This window comes from Lithobates pipiens, unplaced genomic scaffold, assembly GCF_037356315.1.
Source record: "Lithobates pipiens isolate NorthernLeopardFrog02 unplaced genomic scaffold, aLitPip1_a1.2 Scaffold_1, whole genome shotgun sequence".
Taxonomy (NCBI): domain Eukaryota; kingdom Metazoa; phylum Chordata; class Amphibia; order Anura; family Ranidae; genus Lithobates; species Lithobates pipiens.
In genome coordinates this window covers 223,328,022-223,343,068 of record NW_027507685.1, presented here as the reverse complement: position 1 = coordinate 223,343,068, position 15,047 = coordinate 223,328,022, and the positions used below count along the sequence as shown (strand labels likewise).

The 15,047-nt window shown below is 44.6% G+C and overlaps 1 protein-coding gene across 1 annotated transcript; it reads right to left on the bottom strand.

Moving 5' to 3' along the window:
- Positions 1-12,086: 12,086 nt before the first annotated feature.
- Positions 12,087-13,940, bottom strand: LOC143987715 (E3 SUMO-protein ligase ZBED1-like). Its single transcript, XM_077486675.1, has one exon. The coding sequence runs from the start codon at positions 13,938-13,940 to the stop codon at positions 12,087-12,089; it is 1,854 nt and encodes a 617-aa protein (XP_077342801.1).
- Between the last annotated feature and the right edge of the window lie 1,107 nt (positions 13,941-15,047).

The following is a 15,047-nucleotide window of genomic DNA, read 5'->3' as shown; positions in this document are numbered from 1 at the left end:
TTGTTGCATACACACGATCGGACAAAGTTGTTGGAAAATCAGATCGTTTGGAATGAGGTGACGTTCGTTGCGTATGGCGGGACTATGTAGAGCAGGGATCTGCAATTAGCGGACCTCCAGCTGTTGCAAAACTACAAGTCCCATCATGCCTCTGCCTCTGGGTGTCATGCTTGTAGCTGTCAGAGTCTTGCTATGCCTCATGGTACTTGTAGTTCTGAAACAGCTGGAGATCCACTAATTGCATATCCCTGGCGTAGAGGCTAGTGGCCAGTAGCTTTGGTCTCGTAATTTAATCTGAGCATGCGTGGCACGGAATTCTCTACAAACGATCAGAAAAAGTCTGATTGGATTTTGTTGTCGGAAAATGTTAGATCCAGCTCTCAAACTTTTTCTGTCAGGATTTCCGACGGAAAAAGTCTGATAGAGCCCACACAGGATCAGATTTTCCAACAGCATAATCCGATCGGACCTTTTCCGTCAGAAAATCCTACCATGTGTATAGGGCATTAGTCTTCTCCATATAGGAATATAGTTACCTATTGTGGAGGCATGAGCCATTCTGGTAAAAATAAGGTACTAGTGCACACAACCCCTAAAACTAATAATAAATAATTTCTAACAAATGCCTACTAAGTAACAAAGGAAGCTGCCAACATAAATAATGTTCTCAGCACTATCTAAACAATTGCATATAAAAGTATGTGGCGCTACCTTTTTAAATAGATATCAAAATATGTGAAATAAAAAGCAAACTATAATCAAAATAAATGTGCAAATAACAAAACACTGTGCTTACATACACATGCACAACACAATTGTGTATGATGACTGAAAAGTGCAAAATCACCTATAACAAAGTGATACATAAAAATCGCATAAAGTGTGCAAAAAAAATCGCATAAGATGTGCAAAAGTCGCAAAATTATGTGTGACAAAATCACAATAAAAATATCTAAAAAAGAAAAAAAGTGTCCATAAAATGTTCAAACTAATGTTCCAGTGCTCTTTCAATAGACTCAATTTCCAAGCGTGCTGATGAAAACATGCCGTGTTCACTCTCACCTCAATGATAGACCCCGCAGGGTCAAATACACATGTAGGGGAAATAGATGATATGGCTCCTTCTCAATAATTCTACCTCACAAAGTATTCCAATGCCAGTGATCATAAGGGAAGAAAGGGGACTCTCATGTGTAAAACCGCATCATTTATTGAAAATAACATAAATATCCACTCACAAAGGGACCCTTTGAAAAAGTCATGTGTCTGTGACGCAACGCGTCAGGGAGGAGCCGGGTGTTACGATCATCACTTCCGGACGCGGCCTAGACTGGAAGTTTCTTTGCTTACAAGCGCGAAATTCTAAATTACATGTGAGTGGATATTTATGTTATTTTCAATAAATGATGCGGTTTTACATATGAGAGTCCCCTTTCTTCCCTTATGATCACTGGCATTGGAATACTTTGTGAGGTGGAATTATTGAGAAGGAGCCATATCATCTATTTCCCCTACATGTGTATTTGACCCTGCGGGGTCTATCATTGAGGTGAGAGGCTGGGGGAAACGGGGGGTGCACTGGTGGAGCACTGAAGGTGGATTGTTCCACATGTTTGTGAAGCACGTTTTCATCTGAGTGAACACGGCATGTTTTCATCAGCACGCTTGGAAATTGAGTCTATTGAAAGAGCACTGGAACATTAGTTTGAATATTTTATGGACACTTTTTTTCTTTTTTAGATATTTTTATTGTGATTTTGTTACACATAATTTTGCGACTTTTGCACATGTTATGCGATTTTTTTTGCACACTTTATGCGATTTTTATGTATCACTTTGTTATAGGTGATTTTGCACTTTTCAGTCATTATACACAATTGTGTTATGCATGTGTATGTAAGCACAGTTTTTTGTTATTTGCACATTTATTTTGATTATAGTTTGCTTTTTATTTCACGTATTTTGATATCTATTTAAAAAGGTAGCGCCACATACTTTTATATGCAAATGAGCCATTCTGGTCCTCATCTTTCTTCAGTAGCATTGTTTTGTAGAGTTAATATTTGTTTGGCAGGAAAGCGGCCCCTTGTTTGTTAGGGACACGTACAACACGTACACACCTACTAATGGAAGGGAAGCATAATACCTTATAGTGGTAAATACATGTTTAGATCAACATTGCTCCAGGCTAATAGTAAATCCGCAATAATCCAAATCAAATATAACAAGATTGTACACATCGACTTCCTACCAATTATGGAGCATCATTAAAATACACAATTGTCAGCATAATTCAGCGAGCTTACACCATTGTAACTATGTATATGTGGCATGACTCCAGCAAGGGTTGCAGATGACCGGGTTCCCCACTCCTGCACAGCCAGGCAGCACGCATTTTGCATACTTTCTCCAGACACAAGGAACAGTCGTTGGGCTTGTTTTTTATGTTTTATTAGGGTTATTAACTTAGTTGAGGAATAGGAATTATGGTATGCCCAACTTGATAGCAACAAAACCAGGTACAACTTCCTCCCTATGTGCAACCCAGGATTTGTCTCCTTCCAGACCGCTGACAGTCTGTTATTTGAAAGGTGCAAAAGCCCCTTAAGTGCCGATTCACACTATTGCAATGCGAGAACCCTGCGAATCAACTGCGGGTTCCCGCATCGCACCCGACACACACGGCAGTTCACACTGCCATATGCAAACTGCTGAGGAGTGTCATTATATGTTAACAACACCCTCATTTCAGTTTGCATATCGCACTGCGAACTGACAGTTCGGACATGAATCGGATCGCATATGTGTTAACACACATCCAATCCTGGTCCGAACAGAAAAAAGGATCCTGTGTGTGTTTGGACCGAATGAGTTGCGATATCAGCCATACTATCTGTATGGCTGACATTGCACCGCACAGACATCACATGTAATGTGAACAGCAGTGCCATGCGCATTACATGCAATGTCTGGCATTGCAATAGTGTGAACCGGCGTTAAAAGGATAGTTCACCTTCACAAAAAAAGCTGCCTATGCAGGTAAGGGATGTTTGTAAATTTAATCAAACAGTGCAGCTCTGACTAAAGATGAATAATACCCTTGCTATAGGTGTACTGTAGGCCATTTACATACCTGATGAAGCCTGACTGAAATACTGCCAGGACTCCCAGGATATTGCTAAGTGAGGCCTAGTCGCATCTGCTCCCCTCCACCATCACAGCAGTGAGCTCGTTCTCTGAATCGAACCCCCTCACATAACTTATGCTCTCCCCTGATGCAGTAGCTCGGAGCTCAGCATTTGAGAGCTTACCGTATATACTCGAGTATAAGCCGAGATTTTCAGCCCCTTTTTTTAGGCTGAAAGTGCCCCCCTCGGCTTATACTCGAGTCACCGCCGTCTGTCTACCCGATCAGCGTGTCGTGCAGACAGACGGCGGCCATTCCACTATTCAAAAGCCGCGCCTCCCTGTCTGTGATAGGCGGAACACTCAATTTCCCAGCAGTCAGTGGTCCGCCTATCACGGACATCCGCTCATCCTCATACTACGGACGAGGATGAGAGGATTTCCGTGATAGGCGGAACACTGACTGCTGGGAAATTGAGTGTTCCACCTATCACAGATGGAGGCGCGGCTTTGGAACAGTGGAATGGCCGCCGTCTGTCACAGACGAGGAGAAGAGGTGCGGCGATCCTGGCATGTTTTTACATGCAGATCGCTGCAGAAGGACAAAGAGGCACAGGACACAGGTAGGCTGGACACACAGGGATGGACACACAGGGATGGACACACAGGGATGGACACACGGATGGACAGGCATGTCTCACCCTCGGCTTATACACGAGTCAATGAGTTTTCCCATTTTTTTTGTGGTAAATTAGGGGCCTCGGCTTATATTCGGATCGACCTATACTCGAGTATATACGGTATTTGGAGGTGAGCAGTGCTGACTAGGCCTCATTTAGCAACGTACTGGGAGTAATTAGCAACATCCTTGGAGTATTCTAGTCAGGTTTTATAAGGTATGTAAATGGCCTACACCTATAGCAAGGGCTTTAGTCAACCGTATTCGGAGCTGCACAGTTTGTTTTTATTTACAGATGCCCCTTATCTGCATAGGCAGTTTTGTGGTAAAGGGGAACCATCCCTTTAAAGCGGAGGTTGACACAAAAATGGAACCTCCGCTTTTTGGAACCCTCCCCCCCCCCCTCTGGTATCACATTTGGCACCTTTCAGGCGGGAGGGGGGGTGCAGATACCTGTATAATACAGGTATTTGCACCCACTTCATAGTTGCCAACTGTCCCGAATTTCCCGGGACATTCCCGGGATTAAGACATTTGTCCCAAATTAATTTTGTCCCAAAAAATTTGGTTTGTCCCGGAAAATTGAATTTCCCGTTTTTTTGCTAGAGGTCCGCGGCCAGCGGAGACAATGTCAGTGTGTGTGAAGAGCAGTGGGCGGCGCCACAGTTCAAAGTCAGCGCGGCAATGAGTGAGTATGTGGGGACCAGTCTGTGGATGTGGGGGCCAGGATATGGGGGCCAGTCTGTGGATGCGGGGGCCAGTCTGTGGATGCGGGGGCCAGTCTGTGTATGTCGGGGCCAGTCTGTGGATGCTGGGGGCCAGTCTGTGGATGTCAGAGGCCAGTCTGTGTATGTCAGGGGCCAGTCTGTGTATGTCGGGGGCCAGTCTGTGTATGTCGGGGGCCAGTCTGTGTATGTCGGGGGCCAGTCTGTGGATGCTGGGACCAGTCTGTGAATGCCAGGGCCAGTCTGTGGATGCGGGGGCCAGTCTGTGGATGCCGGGGCCAGTCTGGATGTCAGAGGGGCACCAGATGTAAGGAGGGGCTCCGCTGATGGACACAGATGTGAGGAAGGTACCTCTGATGGGGCACCTGATGTAAGGACAGACTCCGCTTGGGACACCTGATGGCATCTGGTGGCAGGCAACGTGGCTAGTGATGCGCTCATGGTTCCCACTGATTCTGCATTATGGTGATTTGAATGATTTCATTTCATATTACAATGTAATAATAGAAATAATGCGCTTCAATCATCCTGACACCATAACAATCATGGCGCCAGGATGATTGAAGCGCCAACACCAGGTATTTGGAGTATCTTTATCTGCTGATTGTCAAACTCTGGCAAACACTATTGCTATTGTGGTGTAGGATCGGGGGGCTGCTGTCTCTCCTTTCCCTCTCCCCCCTTTCCCTATCCCACCTCCTTTCCCTCTCCCCCCGAATCTCAGGCTCTAACCATACCCCTTTGAGCCACGCCCCCATGTAAGCCACGCCCACTATTTTACGTAAACCATATTTTGCCATGACGCGCTTCGCGCGCCACATTTTTCACCTTTTTATATGCCACACCTATAACCCCCTAATTATAATACAACTCCGCCTACTGCCAATGGGAGTCTACGCCTCCCCCCCCGCTGTCTGCTGTGAAACACACGGGTCCCAGAGACAGCAGGGACTCACGCATGCGCAGTAGGGAACCAGGTATTGAGCCACAAGGCTTCACTTCCTGATTCCCTTACCGAAGATGGCAGCGGCAGCACCCGAGAGCCGAGCGACAGATCGGCTTTGGGTGCCGACATCGTGGGCGCCCTGTACAGGTAAGTGTCCATATTTTAAAAGTCAGCAGCTGCAGTATTTGTAGCTGCTGACTTTTAAAAACAAAGTTTTGGCGGACCTCTGCTTTGAGGACTAGAAACTTTCAGTTTCTTTGGAAAGTAGCACAAAGGGGTTAATTTACTAAAGGCAAATAGGCTGTGCAGTTTACAAAGTGCAGTTGCCCTTTGCAGGTGCAGTTACTCCAGAGCTTAGTAAATGAGGTAAGGATTCGCTTTGCAAAGAGTACCCAATCATGTTCAAGGAAAATAAAAAAAACAGCATTTTTGCTTGCATAATTGGATGATGGCAGTTTCTGCTCATGTACTAAGCTCTGGAGCAACTGACCTTGCAGAGTGCACAGTCTTTTTCCCTTTAGTAAATCAACTTCCCTGTTATGCAAGCTGCCAGGTACTCTTGAACGCCATTCAGAGCACCAGTAAATACAATGCCTTTCCATGGGGTAAGCGGAAATCTTCGCTCGGCGTCTGTGGTTTGTCAGTAAAGCAACCAGATCCAGGACTGTGGATATAAGGATCTATTGTTACTTTTCTATGACACCTTGTTACTATGCTCTCAGCGCTGAACCGTGTTAATGACAATATTGCAGTATTTACTAGTAAACATGACATTCTTAGGTGGCGACTATGTAAATCCTTCAGTCTATCCAAACAAGGAGCCATGTTTGTATATAACAGGCCCAACTACTAAGGAGTTCCTTGCAGGACTTACAGATGTGAATTTGTTTTCCTAAGGCTCGGTTCACACAGTGGGCGATGCGAGGCGACACGACTTGCCTCGCCGCGACCTGCCGCGACCTCAGCGGCGACTTGCAAATTACTTCTGTATAGAAGTCAATGCAAGTCGCCCCGAGGTCGCCCAAAAGTAGTACAGGAACCTTTTTTCTAAGTCGGAGCGACTCGAGTCGCTCCTCTTAGAACGGTTCCGTAGTACAGAACGGGGGCGACTTGTCAGGTCGCGGCACGGCAAGTCGTGTCGCCTCGCGTCACCCCCTGTGTGAACGGAGCCTTAAAGTGTTACTAAACCCAGGACCCTGCATTCACTATATCTGGTCTCCCACAGTGCACAGAACATGGAAATGGAATTATTTTAGTAAATATAAACTGCTAAATACCTTTTCTCATCAGCAGTATATAGCAGTCTTGTGACTTCTATCAGTGTCTGGTTAAAGCTTGTAGGTGGAGTTTTCATTCTCCCCTGACTGTCCTATGAGGCTGCAGGACCCCTGACCCCCTGTCTGGACAGTGCTGATTGGCCCTGTGCTGATCACATGCACTCTCCCAAGGAAAAAAAAAACTCTCTAGCAACACACCAAACTGAGCATATGCAGCTAACCCCCAAGGCTCAGGATCAGGAAATGGGCCAAGGACAGTGAAAGAAGGGGAGGATCAGAGAAGACAGATCAAACAGCCTTTTTACACAATGCTCATGATTAACCCGTTCCACAGTGAGTATAACAAGCATGCTTTACTGTATATACAGACTGATTTTACTGTTGTGGGTCTAATAACAGTTTAAAGGGATCTTAATGGGAAACTATAGGTTTTAATATATCTGAATGGTGACCAAGTCAAGTTTTAATCAATCTCATGGTGTTGATCTCCAGGTCTCCCCACAGATACTCTGTGGGGGGACCTAGAGATCTATACCATGAGATTGATTAAAACTGAGTGGTCTTCACTAGGCCAGAGCCCTATCACTATGGGAAGGGGGAAAGAGGGGTGGGGGAAAATTATTAGCCCTATGCAAGTTGGAACTTAGAAATAGTTGGAACTTAGCATAGTGTAGCAGCCTCTAGAGGCCTGATGGTGACCTCCAGAGTCAGGGGGAGCAGACATCCATCCTCATAGAGTAGGTTACCAGGCATGGTGGATGTAATGCAAGATGAATTGATGGGCGCCAGTCACTTTGTGAATGCAAATAAAGAGATGTATTGTCTGTGGGAGAGGGGGTTAGGGCCAGGGCACCCTTAGGTAGATGCAATGACAATTAGCAGACTCTGAGACACAATAGGCAGACAGCTATACAGTTCAAAGCCTGCAGTCGGATGCAACTTCTGTATTGGCAGGACAGCTGTCTCCTATGGCAACTAAGCTTTTAACAGTTTCCAAAGATCTTCACACATAGAACTTGGCAATGTAGTATGGTTCTTCTCTTATCTCACTGTTTCCCACTGTAGTTCTTCAATCACTGAGCTCCCAGTCTCTCACTAGACTTCCAAACCCCAGCCACCCACTGGATCCCCTGAGCTCCTTCACAGCTAACCCACTGTATACTCCTCAAGCCTCATCCCCGCTAACCCATTGGGTCCTTGGCTTGGCACTTGCTGAAGCTTTCCCACTTCTTCACTGTCCCCAGCTGGTCAGGGCCGTCTTTAATATTGATTGGACCCTGGGCAAAACTTTTCTTGGGCCCCCACCCCCCATGCAGTTTTGCTCTCCACCTGCTTTGAGACATACAATAAATAGCAGCTAGACTCAAAATCAGTTTACTGAATCAGATCAGGCAGCTATTGCGATTGGTTGCCAGAGGTTACAGTGTATCATTACCACTCACTGACTGGTTGCTAGAGGTTACAGCACACATTACAGCTCACTGATTAGTTGCTACAGGTTACAGCACATGATTTCTGCTTGTTGAGATTACTGTACAGTAATACTGCTCACTGATTCATTGCTACAGGTTACAGCACATCAACTCCTCACTCCAGGGGTCATGCTATACATATGGATGCCGCCTTTATTTACATATCTATGCAGCTATTTACATATGAATGCTGGTTATTTACATGTAAACACCGGGTCTGCATGTGAGTCACCTGTACACAACAATAGGGCAGAGCTGGGCAGCATTAGTAGCAACACTTCACACTGAGATATCAGGACACAGCAAGAGACAAGAAAATTTAAACTGGGATAGTTGGCAAGTATGAGGCAGCTGCTTTGGGCCCCACAACAATGACAGGGCCCAGGGCAGCCGCCCCTTTTGCCCTGCCTTAAAAACGGCCCTGCAGCTGGTGAGAAGACTGCGCTGGTACTTCTTCAGGCTTACTCACAGTAGTCTCTGGTAATAAGGTGGATGGTCCCTTAGTGGCTCCCCAGCTGAACCTATGTAACTCGGTTGGACTCCAATCCTGCAGTCTCAACTCTATGCTGCTTCTCCTACTCGTGGATAGGCCTCAGGCAGCCTAGCAGCCAGATGTCCTCGGGGTAGACCTCAGGCTTCTGGCCTAGCAACCCGTGACAACATCACACACATCCACCCAGACAGCCATTCAGGTGGCACAGAACCCTGATCACCTGACTCCCCCCAAATAAATAGGCTCTCTCAGCAGCCCAAGGGACTAAAGAAACCCCTGCCAATTGGCTAAGACACACCACCCATTCATAATCTGACCTTGCTATGCCCTTGTCGATCTAATGTCACCAGCAACAGTGACAGAAGAGAAAAGGTGCAGCAACTCCAGAATAAGAGGGGGATCAGTGGATCTTCTAACAATTAACCAGAACATTTACTATCTGGCAAAGTAAATTTGTGAGCAACCCTGCCTAAACACCAGGGTGCTACAATAGAAATGGTGGTCCAGCAGTAGAGTGGGTGGTGAAGGAAGGTAACTCAAGGAAGGAAAAATCCAGCATCTTAGGATACCTACTATATAATCTGGCAGTTAACTACCAATTGTAGACTTTTGGCATACTACACATGCCAAAAAATTAATCAAAATATACTGGGTGTGCATGGTATGCCTGCTACTCCTCCTGCCCCACAGCTCTGGCTGTAATTTCCAACATTTCTCAACTGTCAGGTTGACTGCCGGGACTTGTTTTCTATCACAGGAGTAGATCTTTCCTCCTCTGGGTAAATTACACTTGCAGGACAAAATCCACAATGAGAGGTACTATGTAGCAATAGTCATTCATAGCAGGTCAAATGGGTGACCCAATAGGTATATGATGTCAGTTAAGTGGGACAGCTAAGTGTCCGATTATTAAAAGTCAGCAGCTGCAGTACTTGTAGCTGCTGACTTTTAATTTATTTATTTTTTCGGTGGAATTCCGCTTTCACATGTCCCCAAAGGTGAACTAATCCCTGAACCCTTTCACAGCCAGAGCCGTTTTTGCATTTTTTGCTCATGTTTAAAAAAAACATTTTAGGCCCAAAGATTACATAAAACCCACAAACATTATATATTTTCCGAAAGCAGACTACCTATAGAATAAAATAGTGGCAGTTCCAATTTTTTATATCACACAATATTACCGCAAAGATCAGTAAAAAAACATATTAAAAGCTATTTTTAGGGGCACAAAAACCCAATAAATTACCAAATTTTGTGGTAAAATATAAAACCTGAGGTTGCACCGAGTAAATACAACATGTCAAACCTTAAACATTTCATTACCCATATATTTTCCATAGGCGACACTTTAAAAGCCCCCTATAGGTGGTCGGTTTAGCGCCACAAAGGAGGTCTGGTGCTAGAATTATTGATCTCATTCTGGTGTGCGAGGCAGATCTGATGACAGTCAAATGGAAAGGGACAGACAGTTTGTTTTTATTTGACTGCCCCATAGAGAACAGCGGGCCATGTCTGTGTCTGCTCTACATTAGCAGAGTGGACACGGATCTGCTGGATGGAGTACGTCCCATCTGAAAGGGGCCTATAAGATGCCCACGTATATCTTTTTTTTTTCTCAGCTCCAATCCTAAGCACCCAGGAGCCCCCCAATCCTATACATGCAGAGTATGCAAATACAGAGGTGAAGGTAAGGTGTTATGTTCTTATCCAAACTCAAGATGAAAAATTCTTACCCATCCTGTATTATGGTAGTTTTCTTTTTCAGGCCTTTCCCCTTTTTTTGTACCTGATGAATCTCAGAGTAACACACTTCTTGTCCTAGAGTGACAACAGCCAGTGTACTGTATCTATGGAGGAGAATCGTTGTCACCCTAGGACAGGAAGTGTGCCTCTCCTCATCTCCATAACACAGGACGGAGGTGTACTGTAGTTCACAGAGGTGAGGTAGGCAGAAAGACATGAGTGCTTGGGATCACACTGCTGAGTGCACAGGAGAGCCCTGGATTTCTGGCAGGATCAAGAGGTATTTTTGCAATTAAATTGGTTGTAAACCCTTACAGACCACTTTGATCTACAGGTAAGCCTAGATTAAGGCTTACCTGTAGGTCCAAGAAATATCTCCTAAACCTACACGGTTTAGGAGATATTTCCAAAAAGACAGACACCGCTGTCTACGGCGGATGCACTGAGCATGCTGCTGCTAACGGCAATATGCTGTTAGTGGCGGCTCCCGTGCGCATGACATCATCGCAGGGAGTGACATCATCGCAGCTCTGGCCAATCACAGCGCCAGAGCCACTATACCCGGAAAGAAGATGTACGCTCCATGGAAGAGGGGACAGCGGTGACATTGCTGGCTCCTGTGTCAGGTAAATATGCAATGCATAGTAGCCCATTATGCTTTGCCTTTGCAGATAAACAAAGAGTAAGTAAACCCATCAGAGTTTACTTCCTCTTTAAATCAGCTTAACAAAATACTTTCTAGTTGTATGTTTAACAGACTAAAAGGAAGCAAATAAGGAAGTTTGTTGTTGGGGTTTACATGCACTTTCAGTTTACTGTTACATGTTGTTTCTACCATACATTACTTCCCTAACATCGGCCATTTATAGAAATACAGTTAGGAGAACTTCACTTCTGCTTAATCCTGGATTGCAAAATGAGCCCAGATTGTGATGATGTAGCATTAGTGGTCATAGAGTAGGGTGATGGGGGTTCTTATAAGAAAGGGTGAAACGGTACATTGGGAAATATTGCTATTCCAGCTACAGCACGGGTAGACAATCTTCCGTTCTCCAATAATGCCATGTGGCATTGGAAGACACTGACGGCCACAGGCATGCCTACCAAAGGCAGAGGCACGATGGGATTTGTAGTTTCACCAAAGCTGGAGGGCCGAAGTTTCCCTCTCCCTGATCTACTGCACAGAGTGAAATTATTGGAACTCCGGCCAAACAGCTGAATAAATATATATTTATTGTTTTACCTGCCAAATAATTAGTATTTTCTGATCAGCCACTCTTGTGACATATACACTTCTACCATACTGCACAATCAGGAAGACTACTACTTATTTGATCAGTTTTACTGCTTCTGGGGTCACCCCCTCGAACCCACTCATTGAACAGAGATGATTACTACAGGTACTTATATAGCGCAGTCAATTTACACAGCAATATATATATTAGGGCTGTTACTGATTAAAATTTTTGTGTTCGATTAATCTATTTTTTTTTTAATCGATTAATCGATTAATTTCGATTAATTATAAACGCACATACAGTTTTTTCAATTTTTTTTTTATTAAACTTAAAGAACAATGTAGAAAGTTAGTTTAACTTATAAAACGTATCTAGTATATCTAGGCATCACTTTAGCCAGTCACGAAGACATACCAGGGTGTTTACATTTTCTGGAAGCAGACAGGATCGCATTTTATTTACGATATACCCTGAAGAACTGAACAGTCTTTCACACGGAACAGATGTTGCCGGTACACAAAGAATTGTCTGCACAAAACTGCTTAGGACAGGAAAACGATGGTTATTAAGTTTCCACCACATGAGCGGATCCTCCGTTTCTGGAATGGGAGCTTCTACTTGGTACCGCGTCAGCTCGGCCTGTACACTGTGTACTGCATCTGATTCGTCAGCTGAGGATTGTGATTCAGAGTCGCTCAGCAACAGAGTAAGTTTTTGTTTCTTCGGCACAGGTACTTTTGTCTCATCATTGCTTTTTCCTTCTAAGTCTGTTGGACGTCCTGCTGGCTGTGTTCTATCGTGGAAGGCCCTGCATGCATTCGACAATGCTGTCCACACTGCTTCGCGTTTCTCTCTTCTTAAACAGGTGAGTTTCTTGTAACGTGGATCTAAAGCCACAGCCATTTGCAATATTGTCAAAGCATCAATGCCTTCAATTCTGTTTGTGAAGTCGTTCAATGTTGCAGTTTTGAATCGTCCAATATAACCTGGATCGTCATCATTAACTATTAACAGTCTACGCAAAAAGGCCTGTAATGGAAGAACGGCAGAACATGTCGCATATTGTTCCCCCCCAACATATTCCGTAGCATCTGCAAGTGAACCTAAGACTGATGTATATTTGGCCATTTTGTCCCAATCTGACTCTGTCAGTTTTGGTCCACTGTAGTTTTTTGGATGATCAATGTGATACTGCATTATGGCATCTTTGACTTCCAGCAATCTGGCTAACATCATGTAGGTACTGTTCCAACGAGTTGCCACATCCTGTTGCAATTTGTGGAACATGACATCTTTCGGCGAAGAGACACTGGAATGGCTGCTCTTCAGTTCAGATGTGTTGGCCGAGCTGTGCTTGAAATGTCCAACTAAGTGTCGACATTTTGCCACAAGAGGTGATGAGTCAGCTGCCTTCAAACCTGCTAATATGCTAAGTTGAAGACAATGTGCGATACATGGTATGTGACTGTAATCCGTTTGTCCGATAGCAGCAACCATGTTTCGTGCATTGTCCGTTATGATACAGCATATTTTATCGGTGATGTTCCATGTTGCAGCAAACTCTTTATAGAAACTGGCAACGTTTTCAGCAGTGTGTCGTTCATCCACAAGTAAGCAACCTAAAGCTACTGATCTCAGTTTCCAGTCGGAATCAATCCAGTGTCCTGTTATACCACAGTATGATTCATTGTTGTTTGAGGTCCAAAAGTCAGTAGCGAGAGCAATACTGTGAATACTTTCTATAGCTTTCTTATGCTGTGTTAGTTTCTCGTTGTACATCTGACCAATTACAGCGTCGATGGTACGGCGAGTGGGTAACTTATAAGTCTGGTTTTGAAGAGCTATACGTAGTACTGTTTGTAGTCCATCATCTTCCACAATTGCTGTTGGACGTCCTGAACTGGCAATCCACTGAGCAATAGCAATTTTCAAGTCCGCAGAAACTTTGTCACTTATAGGCTTGTTTGACTGAGACGACAAGAAATTAGATATTGATTGTACTGAAGAACTCTTCTGCCGGTCACTGTTGACAACGTGTTGATACTTAAGTGGATGTTTGTGCTGTAGGTGGTACGTCAGCGATGTATTTGAACCACGAAAAGCAAACTGTTTATTGCAGTGAATGCAGTAAACTTTGTTGCCATCGTCTACTTTGCCATCAGCAGTTAGTCTAAAAATGAAATGCTTGCTCAACTTTCCGCTTATATGCTTAACTGCAACGTTGCTTTCATTGCTCGCCATTGTTGTTTACTGTCTAAACATCTATGTAAATTAAAATTTTATATAGAACGCCAAGGATCTCTTTCCGTCACATTGTTAACAGTGGAGGTTTTCAAGTTCTCACAGAACGTTTCCCTTTTTGCCCCCTTCCCTTGATGGAGCCTGATGCATCCTCCTGCTCCACAGATAGGTATCGCAATCCAGTGGGTGCAGTTTGCACGCATTCAGCAGGGTAAGTCTCACTGTCCAGGCTATAAAAGCAGAAAGAAATATGCAATCAGTGCAAAAATTAATAACCCCCCCCCCCCCGTATGCAAGCTGAACACTAAGGAATTTCAATTTCCACAAAAAATATACACTGTCCAGGCTGTCCGGTGATGTCACGGACATTAAGGGTGCAACAGATCAAAAAACTCACAGTTTGGATCATTCCTCAGATCAGAGTCACGGATTGGATAATTTTTCGGAACACCACCATATATAGTCCCCACTGTAATATCCACATCTCCCCCCATACTGCAATACCCACATCTCCCGCCATACTGTAATATCCACATCTCCCCCCATACTGCAATACCCACATCTCCCGCCATACTGTAATATCCACATCTCCCGCCATACTGTAATATCCACATCTCCCGCCATACTGTAATATCCACATCTCCCGCCATACTGTACTGTCCACATCTCCCCCCATACTGTAATATCCACATCTCCCGCCATACTGTAATATCCACATCTCCCGCCATACTGTAATATCCACATCTCCCGCCATACTGTACTGTCCACATCTCCCCCCATACTGTAATGTCCACATCTCCGCCATACTGTACTGCCCACATCTCTGCCATACTGTACTGCCCACATCTCTGCCATACTGTACTGCCCACATCTCCGCCATACTGTACTGCCCACATCTCTGCCATACTGTACTGCCCACATCTCTGCCATACTGTACTGCCCACATCTCTGCCATATTGTACTGCCCACATCTCCGCCATACTGTACTGCCCAAATCTCTGCCATACTGTACTGCCCACATTTCTGCCATATTGTAATGTCCACATCTACCCCATAATTTACTGCCCACATCTCCCCAATACCTTAATATTAACGATTGTCTGCTCT